This window comes from Bacillus rossius, chromosome 8, assembly GCF_032445375.1.
Source record: "Bacillus rossius redtenbacheri isolate Brsri chromosome 8, Brsri_v3, whole genome shotgun sequence".
Classification (NCBI taxonomy): domain Eukaryota; kingdom Metazoa; phylum Arthropoda; class Insecta; order Phasmatodea; family Bacillidae; genus Bacillus; species Bacillus rossius.
In genome coordinates this window covers 46,066,792-46,093,040 of record NC_086336.1, presented here as the reverse complement: position 1 = coordinate 46,093,040, position 26,249 = coordinate 46,066,792, and the positions used below count along the sequence as shown (strand labels likewise).

General features: G+C 36.5%; 1 protein-coding gene across 1 annotated transcript in view; it reads right to left on the bottom strand.

Moving 5' to 3' along the window:
- The window catches only part of LOC134534851 (E3 ubiquitin-protein ligase MIB2), an 85,348-nt gene that overhangs the window by 12,358 nt on the left and 46,741 nt on the right, over window positions 1–26,249 (bottom strand). Inside the window, exons 13-16 of the mRNA XM_063373482.1 lie at window positions 20,028–20,220; window positions 14,649–14,801; window positions 11,757–11,935; window positions 7,994–8,271 (exon numbers count right to left, since the gene is read on the bottom strand). Coding sequence (XP_063229552.1) covers window positions 7,994–8,271; window positions 11,757–11,935; window positions 14,649–14,801; window positions 20,028–20,220 — 803 coding nt within the window. The remainder of the gene's footprint in view (window positions 1–7,993; window positions 8,272–11,756; window positions 11,936–14,648; window positions 14,802–20,027; window positions 20,221–26,249) is intronic.

The window sequence follows — 26,249 nt, the reverse complement described above, 5'->3', positions numbered from 1 at the left end:
TGAAAAAGAGCCAAACTCGCCTCGCGCGGCCGAGAATCCTCCAAACTAAACTCGCAACAGCTCCGAAACTATCAAAACAATCAAACTGAAAATTTTACTGGAGTATCTATAAACATTTTTCCCCACATCGCTTTAATATTTTTTTCGAAACATGAATGCTCTCATTTTTAAAAATTAAATACTTATTTACTGCCAAAATTTTTTGTGATTACGCAGAGTAAATTACAACATTGAGGAAAAATTTTTGTTTGCAATTGTAAGTGGGGGACACTAGCGTATGAAATAAGGAAGAAGCCTCAAATTTTATTTATATACCCCTTTTGACGCATTCAACCCCATACTTTTATTTTTACAGAGAGTTGAAGTGGGAATAATTTTTCAGTGGGTAACACTACCGACATATGTCTTCGGAACGCACTTCTTTTTGTTATTATACATCTCAAAATTTATAATTTCATACACAACGTTTATAAAAACGAATTCTTACTTACCTCATTTAATCTATTACAAACCTCTTGTAATATACGTGTATTAGTAGAAGAACCAACGTAACATGCAAACCTTAGGTAAACACTGGTAGAGAATTGTTTGGAATAACTGTAATGCTATGCATATACTGACAATGTAAGAAACTTCCAATTTTATTAATTGTTTGCATAAGAATTAATAATTTTAAAAAAATCATAGAATAGGCCTTATAGACTGAAAACCTTTCACGTAGTTTCAAGTCGCGTACATAAAAGTTTTTTAATATATATAATTACCAAATATTGTTGAATATATTTAACATTTTTATAAATGTTACAACACACATATAATAACAAACCTATATAGTATATAAAAAGACAAACGCCAAATTTTAGCATTTTGTATTTCTTTTCTCTGTGTGAATAAAATAACAGTTCTTAACGTAGTTGCTAATACTGTACTATATTTCTAAAAAAAAATTACGAAAACCCCTGACATCGTCACCATAACAATGATAAATTTGCAAAATAATTAAGGCACATTTTTTAATGCTACGAAGCACACTCTTAAGAGAAATGTTTTAAACTTATGTTGGGATGTAACTAATATCTTAAAAGCATTCTGAAACCGTTACTTTGAGGGAAACCTTAATACACCGAACACCATACCATCCTTTAATCGAGTACGATTTTCGCTTCTTAAGACCCATTTGTCTTCAAAATGCACTGTACTGTGTAAGTAATAAATCAGTCTTAAAATCAGTTAATTATTTTATCTTCCTATTTCGTATTCTAATTGAGATAAATATCAGATAAGCATGTGTTACTTGTATCACGACATCAAGGTATTATTTATCAGTAATTAATATTTCATTTTATTTTTTTGTTAACTAATGTGCATAAGGCAGTGCACTAGACATCACTACCTGTGTGTAGTGTTGCGTTACACTTTTTAACGCATTAGAGTTTACATAAAATGATAAATTCAAAATTTCGTTTAAAAGTATAAATATCAGCGATCAATTTAATTAATGTCCAGTATAACTCAGTCAGTAAAACATTCGGAAATATGTATAGGACCTGTTAACCTAAATATTTGTTAACAGTTAAACTGAACTAAGATGTGTTAGAGTGGTTTTTTCTCTGTCCGTATATTAGAGGTATGGAACATCAATAAATATAGTTTAAAAAACTAAAGAAACATGCTTTTAAAGAATATCAAACTAAAAAGTTAAAAATAATTTTAAAATTTAATTTATGACAATAGTATATAAGCAATACTAGTATAAATGAGAAAAAAAGCTTGAGGCGCTTTGTGCCATATTTTTTGTATATTAAGCGCCCCATGCTTTTTTCTCATTTATACTAGTATTGCTTATATACTATTGTCATAAATTAAATTTTAAAATTATTTTTAACTTTTTAGTTTGATAATCTTTAAAAGCATGTTTCTTTAGTTTTTTAAACTATATTTATTTTTAACTTTTTAGTTTGATATTCTTTAAAAGCATGTTTTTTTTTAGTTTTTTAAACTATATTTATGTATAATTATCATAGGGAAATGAGTTACCGACACTACCTATTACCATCTGAGATAACTATTTGGAGTTGAAACGTCACAAAGAAATGGTAAAGTCTCTCCGAATCATTTACAGTTATAGTAGGGCCGCGACGTCTTGGCGGGTGGACTCCCTAGAGCTCAGCGACCTTGTAATCGACACGTCCCTCCTTGTCTGCTCCGCTGATAGCAACGGCCTGGAAGTCTCCATGCCGTTCCGAAAACATTGGTCGAGAACAATCTCACGTACGGTGCAACACAGCGCAGATTTTAATTATACAAAGATGCGATAATGCTTTACGGTAATTTATTATTTAAAGGTAGTGCACCATTTGCTCGACTGGGCAGCTTAGTTAAACATAGTTAAACATAGCTATACAATACTTTAAAGTTAAGGACTAAATTTGTAATTGTGGGTTGCTGTAGGAAACACAATTAATTAAGACTTGCATGTAACTCCCTCGCTGATGCTTTCTTTTCCATTTGGTTTGGCTGAAATGTGAAGACGATCGACATGACACTTTCACGCACTTCAAGAACCTTACCACTTTTATGCACACGGGTTGGTATTTTTTCCATAACAGCACTCTGAAAGAACCATTTTAGTAATTTCGAGGGGTCCGAAAACCATATTTATAACAAACCATCCTCGCGTATTTTATAGTCTCCTGTTGTTGTGCTTGCTTTATAAACAAGAGAGGCTCCAGGAAGGAAACCCTGCCTAGAACCAACGCTTAAAACTATCAGCCTGTGCGCTGCATTTCCTGTTGCCATTACCTACACCTTCAACGTCACCTTTCTTTTGCCAACATTTCTGAAAGGTTAAATTAGTGTCAACCCAGGATTCATCCATGTCAAATATATTATTCCCAGTCTCCCTGCACTGTTTCATCTGAGTCAGCTACCGTTATCGCCAAGCAACAACGTCAGATCTTTCGAGAAGAAGCATTCGCTTATTTTGGCTTCTTCTCCACACAAAACCCATTTCTTTGAGTATTTTACGCAGCGATGTCTTTCCCTAACTCCATCCGAATTTTTTCTTTCAAAACTGGCAGTAGTTTCCTTGTCGTTTTTTTACTGCATAAAATTCGTGGCTAGTGTCTCTGATCACTCTTCTATCAAAGTCATCAACTGACAACAAACGTTTCCCAGTTTGTTTTTGGCTTGAAATGAATAATTAAACATGAGAGGCTGTTTAACGGTCAAATAAAGGAGTGATACACATATATAAATATAAACAAATAAATTGAAAATAAATAATGTATTAATATAATATACATTAATATATATCATAAAATCATATATATCATAAAATATATAATGCAATATATAATGTTTATAATGTAATATAATATCATGTAATATAATGCAATATAATGTGTAGCAATATCGGCTACACTTGTAGATAAAAAATATTCTAACAAGCGGTGCAGAAAGTTTGGAAAATTGCCAAATGCAAAACAAACAAACCGCGGGTGAAATTACGGGGAATGCGTTGAAAAACTTATAATGTTGTTGTTTGTTTTTTATTTGGCGTCTCTCTGTTGTGTTTTCGGATGCGCGAAACTGATCTTTGGCTTATACCTGTGTATCGCGCAGCTCTTTCGGTTGCATTTGTTAGAGGTACTAGCAGACATATGTTGGCAGCTTCTTCATCACAACACTGGATTACACTACTTCTAATTTCCCTCTCCCCACTATGTATTACTTTATTGTATCTTGAACGTCCTGCGTCGGGCTCCATTGTTCACTTCAGACTGAGAGCGTGGCGCCTGATGTTTTTGCTATGAACCGCATAGCGGCTGATGTGCGCGCGCAGCTGCTTCCCCTCTCATTTACTCTTCCCCGCTTCCTCGCAAAACGACACGCCAAGACGTCGCGGCCCTACAGTAGATGTATGGATATAATCTTAGAATTTACCAGAAAAAAAAAAACATTCTTTTTTTCCGGCGTGGCCGGGAGTAGAACCCACGATCGCTGAATCCGTAAAGTGATGTCTCAGAAGTCGCGCGCCTTAGACCACTCGGCTAACGAATGTGATGAAATTGGTGGGACATTTTACAGTGATGAGCCACTCACTCTTAGTCGAAAGAGTTACAGACGGACAGACAGACAAACAAACATACAGGTGAAGCTAATATAAAGCATGTAATAAAATACGCATCTGTTGCCCATTTACTTTAAATACAGAATTATAAACTACATATTGTGAAAACATTCTGCAGCAGTTTTTGCTGAACGGAAAAACACGGATGAGAAGACAGACGAAATGTGTTTGGTAAGTGATTTTTCGTCAAATGAAATGGAACAGGACAGTGCTTATCAGAATGAAATTACAGAACTACTTTTGTGCAAGGAAATGTATTTTACAAAGACATTTCAAGAGAAATCACCTTTAAATGAAATAGATCTTGCTGACATGGAAGAAATAGACTTAGATTTAGAGGCCAGGCCCCTTTCAAGTGACGAAATTTCTCTTGAAGGGCTGAAATATGTTTCTGGCTATATAGCTCACCGTTTCAGAAATAAATATCCTGACCTTGGCACTACGGATTTCAATTCGGAGGACGATAGCTGGATACATGTAAAATCAAAGGGTAACTTAAAATGTCCCACTAATGAATTTTTTGAATTAATAAAAATCGCTGAAATGTGTTTTGATAATATTCATGGCAACAATTTGTGCAAAAAAGAGCGGATTTTTTAATCACTGACAAAAATTATTTGCGGAACTACTGAAAATAAATATCCAGAAGAAGTTATATACTGTTTTGTCAGGACAAGAACGTATATGCGTATCAAGTATTTGAACATGAAATATTTTAACGAACAAGACCAAAAACGCAAAGAAATAAATAAGATGAGGAAAACTACCCTCTAAGATTTTTCAGTGTGATAGTGTCCACTTTCCTTCACCATAATATGTATGTTCATAATTTATTTACGATGTTTTTTAATTACTATATTTAAGAAAAGCATTTATTGTGAATATCGCAGCAATTATGTAGGGCTTAAGGTATTTATTGTATTCCAAATATTGAGTATGTCATTTTTATTGCCTTTATTAAAAATAATATATATATTAACAATGTAACAAAATTGCGATATTTTTGTATTGCTATTGCAATTTCGTTTCTTGTAAACATTATTGTAGACTTTTTCATATTGAAATTAAATTTGCTATAGGGTTGTTTGTATTTTAATTTTACAGTTATAAGATTTTTTATATGTTGTTTACTGTTTAAAAACATTTGAAAAATATTTCCTTAAACATATTTCCATTTCCATGGCAATAGTCTTGTTAGCTTTTCGGGTAACTCTTCTACATGGATGATAAGATGGTGCGACATCTAAAACATATCACACCACCTTTACATAACTATAAAACTAAGAGGTGTTTTCTTTACATAATATTAAAGCACAATGTTTCCTTGTGGCGTAGGTGATTTAGAATTTCCATTTATCTAGAAAAATGGGCTTTCAGAATGTTTTTTAACACACAGTGTTTGGGAAGGTTTTTGAAGAAAAAAATTGACTACGTGTTTTATTTTTTTGCAGCTGAATTCGGGCACTTGCATGAAATATAATTAATCCGTAGGAAGCGCAATGGTTTAAAGTATTGATGTTGAAGATTTGAAAAGATTTATTGAAATAGTGTGAGAGAATGAGCGAGTTGAGTGAGAAGAGTGCGGGAGTGGCCACATGACGTCTGCGCAGTTGCGGACAAAAAATAATCCATTCTGCCTCCTTATGGCGAAGAATGAGTGAAAGAGAAACCTGATAAACATTCCCCTCCTCCGGGCACGATAGAACCTTATCGGCTGTGTGTTAGAGGGAGAGCGAGATACAACCTTCGAGGTTTTGTTAGTTCCCGCTAGATGGCAGGCCGCAGAGCGACCACCAGCGACACCCTTCCCGTATGAAGGCCATCTCGCCACTGACGAGCTGGAACTAAGCTCCTGACCTCCCTACATAGTAACGGTCACCCACATAGGCATCTAGACTCTTTAGTGGTCATATGATACAAAATTCATTGTTTTCGGGCCTGTGACCGTTTTTTACCGTGCACCAATCGCCTTAAGACAATTAGCAAATAAGGCAATACACAAAAACAAAATGACCATCATTTCTGTTGCAGATTTTCTCTGGTCTTATGGGTAAATGGGGTATGGTTGGCTAATAAGATGATAACATATCAGGTTGTACTCTTTGTATTTTGTTTTGGTGTGAGGATGAACTATATCACAGAAGTACTACCGTTACTTTGCATTCCCCCAAAAATTGACCAATATGGTGATATTTTGATTGTCATTCTGCATATTCATTAGTTTTTATGACCATGTTTTACGCTATTGCTGTCTCAGTGATGTAGTCCAGTTACATGCATTCCAAAATAAATTCTAAATATAAGCCCACACTACTGATTTCTATAAATTAATAAATTTCTATAAATTCATACTTAATGGTTGCTAACATATTGTACTACTTTTTTTTTTTAAGTGAAATAAACATTGGAATATTTTGTGGTTTTAATCAAAAAATTCAAAGGAACCAACAACCTTTTCTCTACAAAAATTATATGTTATTTGTATGAATTTGTGTATATGAACATTTAACTTAGTTGCATTAAAATGCTAATTTTTCCAGTCCTAACACATTGTTTGTTTTACATATAACCTAGTAGGGATCACATATTTTATGCCAATTTTTTGTTTAATAACATGTACTGCTACACATTTGCGAGTTTTTTCCTTCATTTTGGGTATAAAAAAAAAACTAACACTGAACTGCGTGGTTGGCTATGTAAATAAATAACTAGCCTGTGTTGGTTTTTAACACATATTTTACGGGCAGTAATAAATTGTTTAATTAAAATATATCAGAAGTGTGTGTAAGGCATCATGAACTGTGCTGTGTCGCCGTGGGTAAGTGACGTGGCTGTCTGCCGCCGGGCTGGCAAGAGGGGAAAATCTAAAAATAAACTAGCCAGAGAATGGAAAGAGGGGAGGAGGTGCAAGAACGAGAGTGCACGCATGTGAGTTCACGTGTGTATGCAGTGGCGGATCCAGGATTTTGGTTTGGGAGGGGCTTGAACCAGCTGAGGCTAGGCTTTATCAAGGCAAACACTAAAACAATAGTGGACCCAGATGCTTTTGGAGGGGGCTTGAGCCCCTTAGCCCCCCCTCTGGATCCGCTACTGTGTGTGTGTATACAATCATCATGTTTCTATCTCAACAGGTTTTCATGATGCAACTGTGTCCAAGCAATTTTTTGAAGGAAGGAATAAAAAAAAACCCAACCTCTACCAACAGAAACTCTCATAGGCCAATTTACAGTTTGTATTGCTATGTACTAACACTATTTGGAAAAATGGAATTGTTTTTACAGTCTGGGTGATGGTAAACATGAGCATGACATTGTCTCGTCAAATTACTATTACTGCAGAATTTCCATGACTTTACCAGGTTTTGAAGTAAATTCCCTGACCGATTCCAACTTTCCTAACCTTCCAGAATGTGGCACACTGCCTTGGAATTCTGAGACACACGGAGGGCATGGTTGTTTAGGGGTCAGATCGCGTTGTTTTTTCTGCAAGTGGGAAACATGGTGGATGTTGCTGCGAGCCGGTGGTATTTTTCTCCCTTCAAAATGCTCTCATTCCCTCCCACCCAAAAAATTCCACCAATGCTCCAATCTCATCCCATCACCTCTCATGATCTCTACTGACCTAACACACAACATGTTAAGCCCTAGTTAATTAATTCCGCATGAAGTAGTAGTATTAAAAATTTTTTTAGCTACATGATGTGCTATTTCCATGGCTTAGAGTCTTATATGAAGGTGCATTTTTTTTCCCTTCCGATTTTAATTACCGAATGGTTGACCTTGTCTAATATGCCAGAAATTAAGTTTGTTCAGGTAACAGGAAAGTGGCAAAGAGGAGAGTATTGTGTTTGGTATTTCGAACCTTGAGTGATCCTCTTGGTCACGACCTGCCCGCACTTGAGGCACTTCTTCATGCGGGAGGAGCAGTCCTCGCAGGCAACCTTGTGGCCGCACGGCTCGAACAGCACGTTCTCGTCGCCCAGCTCCGAGCAGACGGCGCACTCCGCCGGGGGGCGGGCCCTCTTCTCTGTGCCCCCCGCCTCCTCCACCCCCTCCCCCTCCTCCTCCTCCTCCCGGGGCGCGAGGGGGGCCTCCTCCCGGGTGGCGGCCGCCGCGTCGCCCGCGGGGTTCTGCGGCCCGCTGCACCGACAGTCCCCGAGTGGCACTCACCTGCTGACTCTCGCATGGCTGCCAGACCACTTAAAACAATATTACAACTAGGGATGTGGGAATCCTTGATTTTCAGTTCGGTCCGAATCCCATTCGAATCCCTGGCAATATTTGAGATATGAATCAGATTACGAATATTAAGCACAGAATAATTAAAAATAACGTGTGTTCTCTTTTTCTAACTGTAACTACTACGCAATTATTTATTACACTGAGACTGAAATGTTTATAATTATTATGTAAACTTAATTAATAATAAACACTTCAAAATATGAAAAACCAAAACGTATTCGATTCTCCAACTCAATGGTAATAAACTGCACGCCACAACAGGGAAATCTCAGTTTTTATAAACGTTTCAGCAAACAAAACCATTTTTTCTCCAATAAATAGCCAAGACGTTTTTTTTTCTTGTAGGTATGTAATTGTTTTTAGTCTATAGTTTGCTGTACGACGAAATTCGTAATTATAGTTTAAGCTCTCGAAATCTCGAAATTCTTTTAAAGTCACTGTGTTTATTATTTAATTTACATATCTTTCTTTGATTCATCATATTATAAATACTTACGTAATAGTAGCCTAATTTTATTTTTCACTGCTAGTATTTTTGAGCCGTATTAAATTAATTTATAACTTTTGTGAATTTTCGTAATACTGTTCGAAACCACGTACGTACAACGATTCCGGGTTTGGGTAATTGTGGATTTGAACCGTACCCGAAAATATCGGGTACTTGCACATCCCTAATTCTAACAGAGAAACACTATCAGGCATACCTTCGTGCATTAGCAGTCTGTTAGAATTCGAATTTCCAAAAAAATTCACGAGTTTCAAATTTTTTTCGAATCAAATTTGCGAATATAAAAAGAAAATTTAAAAAAAGAGAGAATTAAATAAGCGGGAAAGTGTAAATAAAGGGACGACCATAAAAATTATCACAGTTTACCTTATTTAGCATGTTTGACTTTCAAGGATAAAAATATTAATTAAAATATCACAGCATAAGGAAGTTGTACAAAAAAAAATTTACCATTTTTATCACTTAAGAATCGCACATTTTATTCTAAAATCAAGTTTGAAAATTAGGGGTGAGACCGTGGGTACTACTATTACCTATGCAAAAAAAAAAATAAAGTAATCCATAAAAACAAAACCTATTCATGGAAAGTACGTTTATTTAAAAAATAAAAAGTAGACTTTGCGGGAGCACACCAAATAATTTAAATTAATTAGTGATAAAACCTTTTTATTCAACGTAAAAAAAAGAAGAAACCCGTAACAAGAACGTGATTTGTAACTATACGCATAACGATCGTGCGGGTTAACTCGGTTCCTGACAGAGCGTGCACGCGTGCATGCAGTCTGCGAGCTATCGATATGGATCTTCGACTACGTGCGCGCACTCTATACAGGAATCAACATAACCAAACTGATGCTGCTTAAGTTTTTATTTGTAAGCGGTATAAAGCGACTCCCGAGACGTTAAAGATGAAGTTTATAACTTTTAAAAACGTCTTTAAAACACGATTTACACATCAGATTACTTTGTAATAGGATTAATTAAGTTAGTATGCAGTTTTATCAGAACGAACGGCGTAAACTGCGTAAAGCAATAGGCACGTTGTAAACAACGGGAATTTATTGCATTACATCAAATGAGGTCAAACAGGACAGAAATATAATGGTTCAAATAACGGGAAAACGTAAATAATGGTAACGTAAATAAGGGGTTTCGCTGTATAATTTTTGTAAGTGGAAGATGTAATCGTCCATTTACATTACTTTAAAACATGAGAGGGGGGAGGGGATGTCTTATATTAGTGTATCCGGGCCAGATTTTGCAAGTCGAATTATTGTAAAATGAATTTGATTCGAACTGATGAATCGAATATCAAAAAATTCGAACTCGAATTCGGAAATTTCGAATATTCGCAGAACCCTACCCTGAATATGGCAACTGCAATGCCATGTGCTACCGTTGCCCTGAATATGGCAACTGCAATGTCATGTGCTACCATTACCCTGAAGACAGCAACTGAAGTATCAACCGAAACATCACCCAATTTTCCATAGAACTTGATACGGCTAAAACCCACAACTCATGAATTATCTACTTCTGTCTCAAGAACAAAACTGCCAACATAACGGCAGTACTCAATGATTCCAAGCCCTTCCTAATTTTAGAAATAATTCCTGAAACTTTACCTAAAAATTTACACTACCAGCAAATAAATGTAAGAAAATTCTGCTAATTGTTCTCATCCAACATATACGGTTAACAAATAACTGTGCTAGCACTTAAAGTAAAGCAAGGAGGTTAGTTGCATTCAACAAAAATTATTTTGGGCAAGTATGAGGAGGTAGGAAGAGCAGATAGTTTAAGGATTGTTCAAAAGAGGGGAAGAATGAAACATAGTGAAGGAGGAGGAATGGTGAAGGGACAAAGAAATATGGAGGCAGGAAGCATTTGATAAGGATGATAATGATTCATGATGATGGATGATGACTGATTGATGATTATGATTGATTATAATTAGTGATGGCCCAAATCCCAATTTTCTTATTTGAATTTCAAAAAGTACCTTTTATATTACCCTCGAATCTGAATCTAGGTCTCAGTATCAAAAATAAAATAATGACCAAGAAATAAAAATGTTAACTATGGTGTTATGTTTCCAGAATCAATAATATTGTAATTTTAATTTAAATTACATGTCAAATTACAATATCTTGGGGAGTGGTAACAAGATAGGTATGAAGAAAAAAATTTGCCTAATAAACTTGAAACTTCAGAGGTTATCGGTGTTGAAATTTTCAAATTACCTAACATTCTTTAATATTTTTGTGGAATCTTTTTCCTTGAATAGTGAATCCTTTAAATACTAACGATTCAATGTGATTTGAGGATTTGATTGGCCCATCCCTAATTATAACTGATGATGATGATGATGAATTTGAACCATCAAGCTTTGGCTTGCAGCAGCACATAATGACTAAAAGGCCAGCAAGACCCCTGGAAGGCTTAAGGGCTCCACCTACCCGGGCACACACGTGGTGCGCAAAGCTTCAGGAAAAAAAAACGCAATTCGAAAACTACTCCAGATATCAGATTGGGGTCCGTTTACAAAAAAAAAATCTAGGAATTCGCTGAGGGCCGACAAGTAGTTTTGTTTCAGGATTAAGTATAGAAACTGTTTTTTTTTAGACGAGTTAAAATGGCTAAAAAGGCGTGTTTTCGGAGTAAATTTTTAGGCACAGAAAACTGATTTTTGAAAGCACTTAAAAGGCCTTGAATTACACGTTTATCTTGATTTATCCACCATGTAATTTTACGGTCGCCACTCAAATTTCATAGTTGTCCTGTGCACGACGATGAGAGTGCGCGCCAGTTCAGAGCCTTGCGCTACAAATACCAGCCAAGCGTCCCTCGACACGGACGGGGGAGCGGCACTCGCCTGCGGGAGGTGACGTACTGCTGCAGCAGGTCCACCATGGGCGTGCCGGCGACCAGGTCCAGCGCGCTGCGGCCCTTGCTGTTCCTCTTGGCGAGCTGGCAGCCCTCCTGCACCAGGTAGCAGGCGATGGCCAGCGCCACCAGGTGCTCGCTGCACCTGCCCGCCAGCTGCGAGTAGATCTGCCCGCACACACACCGGTCCCTTCGCTTCACCTGCTGCCACCGGGTCCCGTCACTAGAGACCCGGAAATAATTCGCGGGTTCAATGACCTCCGGAATGGACTCCGATATCCTCTACACACTCGGGCAAATGCCACCTGTTCATCGGCTGCTGACTTGTGAGTCGTCTCAACCGGGTGTGGCCCTGTGATTCGACACTTATATGAGCGAGGGGTCTCCAATTGGCCCTCAGTCCTCCATATCAACAGTGAACCAATGACAGAAGCAGCACTAAGGTATGATTATTTGAATTTTAGCATAACACAAAATGAACCCGCGAATTTTACGGGTCTCTACTCATTACACATGTCTGGAGAGTCTGTTCAAAGGATACTACTTACTCCAGTTGACAAAAACAACACTTTCGTTTTCCCCCGGGTGAAACACATCGTGATGTAAGGAACATCACTACCGAGTTTAAAGTCTGCGGGACACACACACTTGAAAAACGGGAAATTTCGATTTAATATTCCCATTGATTGCACAATCTCGGTGCATCAAAGCTACACATCAGCAAAACCGGGAAGCCAATCTTCATCTTCATTTTGTGGGAAGGCAGGTAACCCCATAGGCAAGATGCGACAGACGCAACAAATGATAGTGTGTTATAAATTCAAGGCAACGCCATCTATTGACGAAATTCTAAACTAAACTATTATTAGCGCCTTTAGTTTGCCAGCAGCCACGAGCTTCACTAAGCGGATAGGTTTTGCCAAGGAGAAGGATTGGAAGTTGCCAGAATTTACCAAAGAACGTGTGGCGGATATAAAGAAATTACTAACACACTGTGCGTATATGACCTACCTCCGATGATTTTCTATTATAAAACTGAATTCACACCTTTTTCACTCCTTAGGGATGGAATTTAATTATTATATGTAGTCCATGTCACTCTCCAGTCCATAGGCAAAAAATCATGTTCTGTTTATTCGTTGCTGCGTGAAAGAAGGACAAATAGACAAACCCACTTTCACATTTATAATATTAGTAGGAATGTTAAAATATTATTTGAAATACTAATGATAAAACTACATTAGCACCATGTTATAACATTTTTCAAAAGAACAAAAGAAAAAAAATAATCAGGAAATACCAATTTTGCAATAGTCAGTATTTTAACTTTTTACTGATGGACTCATAAAGCTACGTAAATAAATTTCATATCACAATATTCCTATTATTTTACTCACTCAACACCATATGTTCCGGGGAGGAAAAAAAAAAACACGTTTTGGCTTTGTCAAAATATTTTTTTCAGATGTAGTATAACCTAACCTCAAAAACAAGGAATGGAAAGATTTGTTAGATTTTCAACATGAAGGAGCCTACGGACACGTAACTGTAAACTATCTACTTACATTACATTGAATATACAGGACTCAGTGATTGTAAACAAAAACGTACATAAAGTGTTAAGTAAAAGTTTTAATGTGTTTATTTTCACAGGTGGTATAAATGTTGAAGTGATTAGGTTTCCAAAATTTTATTTTTGTCTTTGTTGAATTTCATAAAGCAAATTTTATTAGCGGAACATGCATAATTCGTGAAATATTAGACAGCATATAAATACAATGAATGAACGTATATCATAAATTTCGGGTATGTAAAAATAAGGTTTTACTCTATGCACCTAAATCAGTAAATGAGTAGTATTTACTAGCGACAAAACTTGCTAAGTTGCTGACATGTGGTGACATTGTGTGATTGGTAGAGACAAGATTGTGTGGTTTTATTTTTAGTCCAATTTTGTTTTTTTAAAACAGAAGTTTTGCTGCTAACTTACTCCAACAAAATAGTGGTCAAAATTAAATGCTGCATTATTACGATAAAATAATTCGTAATAAATTGATCCAAAACAGATACATTCAGAAGAATAAAAATTAAAAATTAATTAGTACGCAATTGTGGTTTAAAAATGGTTCAATAAGAGATTCACAACAAAACAAATTACGTAAATACATTTTTCTGATGAAATTTGATAAAAAAAATTTTGTCCGGAAATGAAATTACTTGAATTAAAAACATTAAAACAATTACTTTTTTTTTTAAATTTTAAGTTTTGCTCAAATTCTACTAAGGGGTCCTCCATTAATCATGTGATGTTTTTTTTATAGCAAATTTATAACCCCCCCCCCCTCCTCCAATAAATCACGTGTATTTTTTTGGTACAAAATATTTTTAAAAATTTCAGATTATCATCTTTAAATATAGGTATAATCTAATTAAATTCTGGAAAATTAAGCACAGTGATAAAAATGTCCAGACACACATTAAGGTTGCAGGTTTATTCTCACTGGCATAAAAATAATAAAGGAAAGGCTTATATGCGATTTACGCATGTATTCAGCGCCAAAATCACAGTCTTACTGGCGACTGGCAAGCCGAGCCGGGTGGTTCATGTTGCGGCAGGTGGGGATATTGTTGCCTGGCTACAGCGAGTCAAGGTCACGCGTCGCTTTTCGGTTTAGTAGAAATCGGGCGAAAAAATAAATACACGTGATATCTCTCTACAACCCCCTCCCCCCTTGTGATATTTCGTGATTTTTCCCGACCCCCTCTCCCCCCTTTCGAGCCTAACGTGATTAATGGACGATCCCTAAATTCCATGATATGACTTGCATTTCGGTGCTATACCGGTATGATCGCACAAATCACCACTAGAGGACAGACGCACCCCGTACACGATGGGCGCTTCGAGCTCGTTGATGTCGGTGGTGATGGAGGCCCTCTTCATGAGTGCCAGGTGCAGGCCCGTGTCGCCGTCCTCGTCCTCAGCGTGCACGTTGGCGGACATGGAGACCACCAGCTCCACCACCGCGCAGTGGCCCTGCAGCATCGCCAACCCCCACCAACGCTATCGACCAGCGGTCTGCGAGTACTCAAAAAAAATATTCTGGCGATCGTGAATAATTTGATACAAGATTCGACATTTCAAATAAAATAAATTTGCTTAATTTGTCTTCATTTCATTACCAATACATAGAGAGACTTGCAAAATTCGCGGATTCATTGACCTCTAGGATAGACTCAGCAGTCCTTTAAAATACTCGCGGAAATGACAACCGTTCATTGGCTACTGACGCGTGAGACGTCTCAACTAGGCTGTCCGTAATTCGGCACTTTCTCGGTTTAGTGTTTCCCGTTGGCTCTCACAGTTCCCCGGATAAAATGTGGGCCAATCGCAGAAGCGGTACGAAGGTATAGTCGTTTTGATGCTAGCCTATCGCGAAATGAATCTGCGAATTTTGCATGCCTCTACCAAAACATACAGCAAGTTGGACCCATTTACAAATAATTTGAATTGAAAAATTTCAACGTTAATGAGACGATTCATTGAGAAATGAAGATCTGTTTTCTGCAAATAGTAGACACGACAAACTTTTTATGTACTTAATCAATTGGATCAACAAAAGAATATTCAAAATTAAAATATATTGGTTTAAGAAAATGTACTGCCAATTTTTCCTTGCATTTTACACTACACTATTTCATGTATTTTTCTCTCTTGCATATTTTGCACCAATTTTTCTTGGACTCATGTGAAACTTTAAATAAATAAAAAAATCACCGTATGTTTGAGTTCAATTAAAAAAAAAATCCCCCTGAGCACAGCTTACAGCAGTAGGTAGATTTCAAAGTACCTATTTCTTCTGGAAATATTTTGAAAACTTCTATAAAATTCTGGAACATATTTTTCACAAATCACTTCCAAACTGATACATAAAATATAGTAGTGGAAAAACTTGGTCGAGCTCGTTAATGGGCAATATCCGAACAAAGGGGAAGAAATGGGGGAAGGTTTTTCGAAAAACCGAAAAATCGCTTTAACTCCCATAATATGGAAAACATTACATCCGTTTGAACGTATTATAACGTGTATGAATAATACCAAAAACTTTGTCAAAAAACATTTTTGATACAACCAACCATAACTGCAAGGAGTTGAAAATACAAGGGTTGGAGGACAAAAATTATTTATGTACCATGTACACTGTTGAAGCAGCTCTGTTTTATTGTAAAATCTTTAATTATTATATACATTTTTCGTCTGAAATAATTTTTTATACACCCAACAAAAAAAAAAAATCATAACTCTCTTCATAAGCACATCAAATTCGTAGGCACAACATGGAATTCATACAAATTATGTATTAATCTTATAATCATTTATCTAAAACTTTTGTCTGAAACAATTTTTGATAAGAAGAACCATTGTTGCAGAGGGTTGAAAAAATAAAGGGGTAGAATTTTAAAAATTATTATTACCATTATTAGCATCAAATGAAAGCTTTATTTTTATTATATTTAAAAATTTTGTTCGTTCAACATATGCCTAATATCTGATATTACTATTAAACTGATCTGAATAAAAGCAAATTCTGATCAGTACACCGCTAATTTACACACACACTGTAACGTTGCAAGGTCTTGCTTTCTTCAGCTTTTATAAGAATTTAGGAGGAATAAATAATTTGTTTTGTCATTCATAAGGGATCAACTGGTTATGTAAGTTCAAGGTCAAAGTGACCTAGTTTTGTATTCATATTTTATTATTAGTAATATTCTGGTAACTTAATTAACAGCAGTTTTTAATAATGTTTTTTTAAAAAGCCTGTTAACTATAATTTTACTGATTTTTCATTTGGTTGTCTAGGTTATTATTTATGTAAGTGTGAATTTCAATGTTTTGTTTCATTTAAATATTTGCTTTATATTGATAATTTTACATGTATGATTCATGGTGTGGTTGTCACATGTCTAGAGCATAAGATAGAGCTGTGGGAAAAAAATAAATAAAGACATGATGCAGCAACAAAACGCCACCGAATTAAGACAATAATTTATTACATCATGTGTAAGAGAGAGAATTGTGTATTAGATCAGAAAGAGACAAAGGTGCAAGAGAAAGACAGAAAAATGTGACAACTAAGAGAAGGCCGACTGATCTGTAATCACTGAATAGTAGCTGAAGAATGGTATGTGTAGCCAATAGTAAAGCAGTTTATTGGGGAAGTCCCCTGCTGAGTGAATTTTTTTGTAAGCCGTGTAATGTGCTTTGTTTCATTCAGCCATTGATCAAGTTCGGGGTGGCAGCTCAAATATAATTTGTTATGAGATTGTACAGGTGGACAACTTCATCATGTCTTGGTGTCGGAGCCGTGCCACAATCAAGTTTATAGTGTTTTTTTTTTTTTTAAGTCTTTAATTAGAATTTTTTAGGCCCCAGACATGCGTCATAGGCCCTTGTAGTCCGCTGGTCCACCAGGACAAAGGAGTCGCTAGGGACATTATTTTGTGAAAGGCACAGAACTGTAAACGACTGGCGGAAAGTGAATGTTTCTGCCGGGCCTATCGTGTAAAAGAGTTATATTTGGTCGTTCGAGAGTGGAATAAAAGTTCAAATTAATTTCAGAGCCGTTGTTATTTGATAATTATCGCGAAGAGTTTCAAACCAATAACGGTCATAAAACAGAATTCTACACCCCACTACCCTGCAACAGTCATCGAGATAAAACGTGTGCGCGAAATTTTCAAACCAAACCTTTAAGAAATGTGTCAGGTAAACATTTACATGCTTTATTTAAGAAATAAGCTTACTAAACATAGTTATTCAGTACTCTGTGTAATTAAATAGTTATATTTGACTGAATAAAGAGGCTGTTCAAGATACATGTTAAGTTTTCAAATATTGCTTAACAGTCTATGATAGAGGTGGGTTGTTACAGCAATTTTCAGTATCTGTTCCAACCTGATACTGATACAGCATTGTACCATGTTACAAGTCTCTGATACTTCTGTATCAGACGGTCCCAGGAGGCAACAAAGCTCCGCGTACGCAGACCGTGCGACCGGAAGGAGAATCTGATACATTATTTATCACGCCTGGTAATTCTCTACCTCTGATACTCTCATGCCCGCCTGATACAACCAGTATCAATCAGTTCAACATTCACTGCAGTTCGTCCTGGCCGTGTATCACCATGTTGCGGGCTGTCATGCTTTGTAGTTAGTATCTTTATAGTGAAATAAGGAATGGATAAGTGCACGAAAAAGACTTCATTTGTGTGGAATTTTTTCACGGAAAATAATGAGTTTGCTAATTGTAATTTGTGTAAACAAAAACTGAGTTATAAATCATCATCGACTAATCTGAAGAAACATTTGAAACGTAAACATTGATATAGTATGCTCACTAATGTACCTGTTTTTTTATTTTTTATTTTTGATAAAATCGTGAATATTTAATGTATAAAAACACTAGTTACTAATTGTTTTCGAAAAAAGAAAGTCCATATGTTGATTACATCTGTTATTAGTGTCAACTGAGAATTTATTTGCATTTTCATAGCTGTTAGGTGCACAAATATAAATATTATATCTTGTATTAATGTACTTTTTAATATTAAAATTTCATTAGTTTTATTATTGAACGAGACGGTGCACGCACTGCGCACTGAGCGTACTTTGAAGTAGGACAATAAACAAAACGACTTGTAACCAGGGCTGCCACTCTGATATTCATGAAAAACCTAGATAACCTACAAAAAAACCCAGACACATGGGTAAAAAACCCAGATGCGTCTAAAATGCTATCGTTGAAAATGTTTGCGTACTAATTCAAAAATATAAACATAACTGGTTTTAATATAAAACAATGAATTACCTTACAAGACTGAAAACGGTTAAATACAACCAATACAAGAAAATTACACTGCAGCAAAATGGCTGTATAAGTAATTCTTGGACCAGCACATATCATAAAAAAACCTACAAATATATACATGACAAAACAAACACCATCACTGCATTCTTTAAACCGGTAATCGTTTTTATAAAACTGCATCATGTACGTTAGTCTTTATTCAGAGTCTGATTCTACAAGATTGGTTTGAAGGTTAATTGTTGCATTGGTTTTGTGTTCTGCAAGCCTCTTTGAAGAATGTGTCTAATTTAATATTCGACTTAGCTTCTTGAAAACTAGTTTTGTGTTTATATGTATTTTTGTGTGTGAAACACATAGACTTGTTTGCATTTATCAAACAGATATTGCAACAGATACAGCAGCTACTACCTTTATTATTGTTTTAGGTATAAAAATAATTAAAATTTTAAAAAACCTAGAATTGTTGGAATTCATTATTTAAAAACCCAGAAACCCAAACACCATTGGAAAAACCCAGATCTGGGTGTAAAAACCCATGAGTGGCAGCCCTGCTTGTAACAATATCGCTTTGCGCCTCTCCTTCAAGGCTCAACGCCTTCCCCTGCGCTTCCTCCTCTACATTCTTTCCCTTCTTTATCCCTTATTCGTCGTTCCTGCTCCCTCCCCTTTCACAAGCTCCGCCCAAGTGACCGCCATCTGCGATCGGGTACTGCGCTCATTGGCCGTGGTGTTGTTCCAGGTGAATTCTGAACTGATACTTTTCAAGTGTACTCGTTTGCCGTTCCTGATACAGGCGCGTATCAGTGACAAAGTATCAGGGTGATACTTTTCGACCCACCTCTAGTCTATGACAGTGATGGCCAACTTCTTAACTTCAGGGGCCACATAGCACTTAAAGAGTACACTCAAGGGCCAAACCACGCACATAATTTTTACAATTTTACAGAATTCTAAAAAAACACATGTTTTGTATGTTCTATTTACTTTTAATTATGAACTCTATTACAATTGACTAAATAGAGAAAAATAATTCTAAGAATTTCTTGAAAAACAAACACCTTTTATAAATGCACTTATAATTTTTTTTTGTTTTCTAGGACTTAGTGAGAGCACTGTGGCTTTTGGACACTGTTCACCAACGACTTAAAATCCACATCTATTTTTGAAATTTTCCAGCTATTGTACAGCCGTTGCTTAAGTGTGTTTTCGCGTCTCGACGGATAGTTTTTGCGGGCCACATAAAACGTTACCATGGGCTGGATCTGGCCCGCGGGCCGCCAGTTGGCCATCACTGGTCTATGAGATAATTTTGAAGCGTTCCTGACCGTCGTGCGAGGGGACAGTCGTCGTCTTGGCCGGGCGGGAAGGAGCACAGCCCGACACACGCACCTGGGACACGGCGAGCAAGAGCGGGGTCTGCTTGCGGTTGTTGCGCAGGTCAACCTCCGCCTGTCCCTGCGCCAGCAGCGTCTCGGCCACCGCGCGATGGCCGTTCAGGCACGCCAGGTGCAGCGCCGCGAAGCCGTCGTCCTTCTTCACGTCCACCAGCTGCCGCGTCCGGCACAGCAGCCGCTCCGTCGCGCTGTGGGGGCAACACGATCCGTGCACGTTGACGTCGTCCCAGGTGCTCCCGTGGCTCGCACAGGTTGTTATGCCACCTCGGTGCCTCACCGGTCGGCGGTAAGTGTCTCGAACGGGTGTAGGTCGATTGTCATGGAGAGCAGAGATCGACTCGAGCCCTAACGAGACCTGCCAGGACGTGCCAAATGGCCTTCACCCCTCGGCGCGAGCAGTCGTGTGCGACTCGCGGAGTTCGGATCGGCGTTCGTGTGCGGACCGGACAGTCGTGCGCGTGCCGACAATGTTTCTAGCTAGTTTTGTGTGTGGTCCAACCACTCCTGCCTGCCACGTGGTGACGTCACGACCACTGAGAGAGAGGAGTCTCGTGCTGTGAACTGACCCACAGCAACCACCACTATTAAAGGTTAGTTGGCGCCCTTAGACACTACCCGGCCACGCATCAACATCAGCAGGACAACAACGTGGTCAACCAATCCATGCACTTCTTCCACTACCTTTCAACAACCTGTTTTTTTTACAACAATTCATATCACAGGATCATCTACAAGTTTATACAAATCTACAGTTTTTACTTTCATGTTTGATGATATTTTTTGCACAATTGATCTTCAGACCTTGCAAAACGAGAGGAAAGTTTCTGCCAACTTGGAATTTTGAAAATGAATGCCACCTCCATTCCCCCCCCCCCCCCCCCCGCCACCTTTAAAACAGAATTTTGGAACTACTTTATGCACTTTTGCACACTTGACATTCAAAATAAGGGGAAAAACTACAGCCTACATCGCCAGATGCTTTGGACAGACAAACAGAAAACATTGTGTACAGTCAAGCTAAGCAATAAAAGGTTATATATATATATATATATATATATATATGTTTAATTGTTTGCTTTCTGTCTTAATAAATTAGGTAAACAGTTTTATTAAAGCTTTGAAAATTTGTTTCACTATTTAATTTGAACCAAAATAAGAGGCAAATCACTAAGACTTCCAAAAAACTATCTCCATCCTCCTAAATGAAGCCTCTTAAGGCTGTTCAAGAGGTTAAAAACGTTTCGTAAATACTGCAGTTGTAACATTATGTCTATGTTATAAGTTGTTAACACTTACCAAAGAACTTTTTAATTCCAATTACAATAAAATAAAATATTATTTTTTATTGATTAATTTATATTTTGATACTGTAACTAAATTCTAACAATTGAGAGAAACTACTTAACTATGAGTAGTGAAAAAATTAATATCATTGCCAAATATATTTGTGAATGTTATGAGAAAGTTTTATAATTTTATGCAATACCAGTTAAAAGAAATGAAATATTTAGTTTTACACTATTTTTAATCGGTAAAAACATCGTAGACAACATTTTATATCATGAATAAATTACATATTTCTATACTTATATTTTTACATAATGACATAGCCACAACTATTGACTTTGCAATGATGCATCAGCCGTATCTGTGTGGTCAACAGTATAATAATAATGTTTACATAACGTACGCCGTGTGTAACCGCAGCGCGAGGTTTGTGCCGTGTCACCATTCCCTGCCCGTCGTCTTCTCCCGAGCGGCCGTACGCAGGAGCTCCCCGCGTGGCCCGCGGCAACTACTTGCAGCCGGCCTGCAGCGGACAGCTGGCTCCCTCCGTGAAAGACGAAGCAAAGTTTCGCGCGCTTTGAGCCTGTTCAATGCAGTTATTTTGTAAGCGTTTGTGAGTTGTGAGAGAAGCGTGTTTTCTGGCAGAGCAGAGATTGTTTGTCTGTGAAGCATGCCGAAGAGCCGAATACCACCGAGCCGGAGATACAAAAGAAGTATTAAATCTAAGATCAAGCGAAGGTTTTGGAGGGAAAAAAAAGCACAACTTTACGAAACGGAGAAATATTCGACACAGGCAAGGTAAGTAAGCTGTGGATTTAAGTGTACATTTCAGCTACAATATTCCTCGCAATAATTTTGGTAGTGGCATTAAATAGAAACTTAGGTATACTTATGTACGCGCGTTAGAAGTTGTACATTCTTGGCATAGTAAAAACTTTAATTACGCATGAAAATGATTAATAGAAATAAAATAATACATACGATTGGTGAAGTGTAAAGCCGGAGTTACAATAGCCCGTCGCCTCCGTCCGTCACGTGATCTTCGGCCAATCAGAGAGTCCGAAAAATTTCATCCGTCCGTCCGTCCGTCGAAAGTTTATCAAACTCATACTTTCGACGGACGGACGGATAGATTATGTCTGTGGTTTCAACTGTGATAGTCAATTGTCACTAGATTAAAGGCCTATGGTATTTGTATTGTCTCTTTCGGATGTTTTTATTATGAAATTTGCGTTTCTTAAAACTCATTTCCAATCAATTTAATTATGACTCTAAAGTTTTCCAGGGATATACTAATACAACATGTGCAAAAACACGATGTAAATATTAAATAACATCGATATAATATTCTGAGAGATATACACTGATGGTAGTACTTACTTGGGAAAATACTTTGACGGACGGATAAAATCGCGTTGTAAATCGTTTGCGAGCTGCGTGGTTTTGACGGATTTAAAAGTGACGGACGGATGGCGGACGGAGGCGACGGACTATTGTAACTCCGGCTTAAGTTCAATCAAATAAATATGTATTCAATATTAAGTATTTAGCAAGGCCGTCTTAAACTATGCTGGGGCCCTTGGGCACACCAGAATTTGAGGCCCTTTTGGAAAGTAAAGATAGCGAATTATACCAACTTTTTTTTTATTATGATCTTCTATTTATTACGGGCAATCAAATTAACAATATAACATCTATTTTAGGCCTCGTTTAGACTGTGTAGCTTGACTTTGGAATTGGAGTGGTTTACATTTTTGATCGCTAGATGGCATATTTAGTAAATTAGGATCCGTTCTGAAATATTATTAATTAGTGCAACCCGCAAACAAGCATTTTTACGGCGGCGCTGTTAGGTACTGTGCTCTACAAAAATGTTTTGAGAATAAATGTGAGAGCAATTGTTGGTCCTTCGGGGCCCCATAAGGATGGGTGGCCCTGGGCACGGGCCCCGTGTGCCCTTATGGTAAAGTCGGTATTGGTATTTAGTATTTATGATTCAGAAATCAATATTGATACAAACTCGTGTATAAATTAAATATTTTAATTTAGTAAAATAATCGAGATTAATTGTAATTATTAATGAAAAGATATAACTTATACAAATAAATCGTTAATACAGAATCACCACCTCACCTTTTATAAAAACAGTTGAAAAAGTTTATAAATACAATTTCTAACACTAATATTCACAATAAATAAATAGTTTTAATAACATGAACCAGTATTTGTATGTAGCCTTTTTTCATCCCATCAATATTTGTTGCTGGTGCGCACATATTGTAAAAATTCATTCCTACATTTTTCCGTAACGCGGCTAAAGAAGTATAACTCCAAAAAAAATGTTTTTTGTACATAGCTGCTACTTGTGTCCGGTTGAAACATTGAAAAACAACGACATTTATATCACGAAAGCTGGTTAATTGGGAATTACATTAAATTTCAAGCACATTACTTTCACCCAACCATCAGTACTACAGTAGGTAGGTATATTGTAGCGACCCGAGAGGCGAAATTCTGCATTGGTAAATAAAAATAAATTAAATAAATACTCATTATTTAACATTTAATTCCATAAGATAATCTAGATAAATTTTATTTATAAAAAAAATTAATACGCATAATATTTGTAATAATAATCTAATGTTTAAAGGGTGTGAATGGTTTTCGCTACCAGTACCTACTAAATTAAAATACTTAACCGAGTTGCTAGAAAGTTTAGACGAAATCTGGATTTAACTTACACGTGTAGGTATTTACAAACGATACAAAATATTTATACTGGTAAATGTTAAGAATTATAAATTGAGATAAAAGTTTACAAAAGTTATCACTGAAGCGAAATTTAAAAAAAATATGCTACAGTTAACCACTACTTAGAAAAATATAATCAGGAAATATGCTGAACTGTCACTTCTACGACTTTAGATTACAAATTTTATAACTTTTAAATTAAAGTATTTTTATATTAATTGTAATTTTAATACAGAAGTGATGTTTTGGTAACAATGTCAGGTTACAACACAGACGTCTGAAAGTATTATTAAAACGTTAAATTTATATCTATTATTTGCAGAACAAATTCAAGTTTATAAGTGATTATCAGGTTATATCTCTTGCATGGACTTTGAAATTGCCATAGTAACCAATTTAAAAAGAGTAATGGATGTGTAAATTCTGCATACATAAAAAATTCATAGCACGACACGTGGTTGTTTACCTGCGAAAATATATTTTTTGCGCGTGCCAAGAGCTGTGTGATGGTTGGTTTCCTGTCGTTAGACCGAATGATATGTCCACCAGGTTCAAACAATGTTGCAGCGGAGGACATAGTTGCCAGCTGCTCCAGACTAACCGACCACACCACTACGTTCTTACTCATATACATAGTTCAGGGGAATGCAAACGCAAACGACCGATCAATTTTGTCGGCTATAGTTTCGGTGCGGTGAATTCAAAAGTAGAAAACATCACCTTATTAATATTTACATTTACTTATGATTACGTATTTTCAAAATAAAATTTTCAGTTTAAAATTCACAATATTCTTTTAACTGCGATAATCCTTTTTTTTCGAGTTTTCAATTGGTATTTATTACTAAAATTATTGATATATTAATTGATAGCATGCCAAGAAAAAAGGATACAGAAAGAAACTCGTGAAAACTAGGCTGGACAAATAATGTGAATAATCATAAGAAACGTTTACGGTGAATGTGTATAAATTTGTGACCAGCCGCGATGTCTTAGGTTCAGGAGTACTTAGTATTACTTAGCTCCTGATTGTGGTCTAAATATGAATTCGAACAAGGATGTGTTTTCACAAAAACCTTTCATTCGGAGAATTTATTATCATTGTAGGACTTAGATCTCAATGAACCTAAATTTCCTGCAATGTAATTACTACACCTCGACAGAAACGGTGGTTATAAAAAGTAAAATATTTATATTACATTTACCTTTTGATGAGTGCTTAGTTATTATGTTTACAAAATTTTCAGATCAGGTGAAGAAATATCCAGCTCAGAAAAAAGATCACTTTCAATAGCTGATCACGAGAAACCCAAGGATTCCTGTGATGACTTCAATTATTTGGACAATAATTACGAGGAAAGTGAAAGTGACTTCCCCGAAATTGTGGTCGAACATGACAATAATCACATGCCTCTAGAAGAAAGACTGCTGGGAAATAGATGTGTAAATATTTGCCACTTGATGAAAGAAATGGCAGTAATAGAGGAGCATAAAAAAACCTGTACTTTGGGAAAATTCATTTTGAAGTCTGAAATTCGCTGTGGACTCTTTTCTACATGGAAATTCCAATGCGAAACTTGTAATGAAATAAAAAAGATTACCTCACATGAACCAAAATATTTTGATGACATCAACGATAGTGTAGTATGGGGTGCTCTGTCAATAGGAATCGGACACAGCCAAGTAGAAGAATTGCTCTCTATAATGGATATTCCTTCACTTTCAGGAGAAAAATTTAGAAAACACGAATCTTCAATTGAACAGGTAAAACCAAAATCTTCGTACATTTTATAATATATTATTCTACTAGATAGTAAAGTTATAGTTATTAGCCGAGTTTCTTATTTACATCACTATATACGATTATTCAAAATACGTGTTACAATGCAAGAAGTTTGGTATGATACGGCCAATCTAATAACAGTTACTAGTAAACATGGAATCAGAAACGAGTAGTTACTTTTATACAGGACGTCAAAGTATGTTGGTTGGGCAATAAAAGTGATAAGTGATATGCGCTGACCTTGCAATCAATGCCATCTAATAGTTGGTCATAAAGTTAAAGGTTAAAGAAACTGTTAGAAATGGTATCCAGCTATACGGATGCACGGTCGATAACGACGGAGCATGTTGTTTCCAGCCGTCGTTAGACGGGGCGGGATATCACCATGGCGCCACA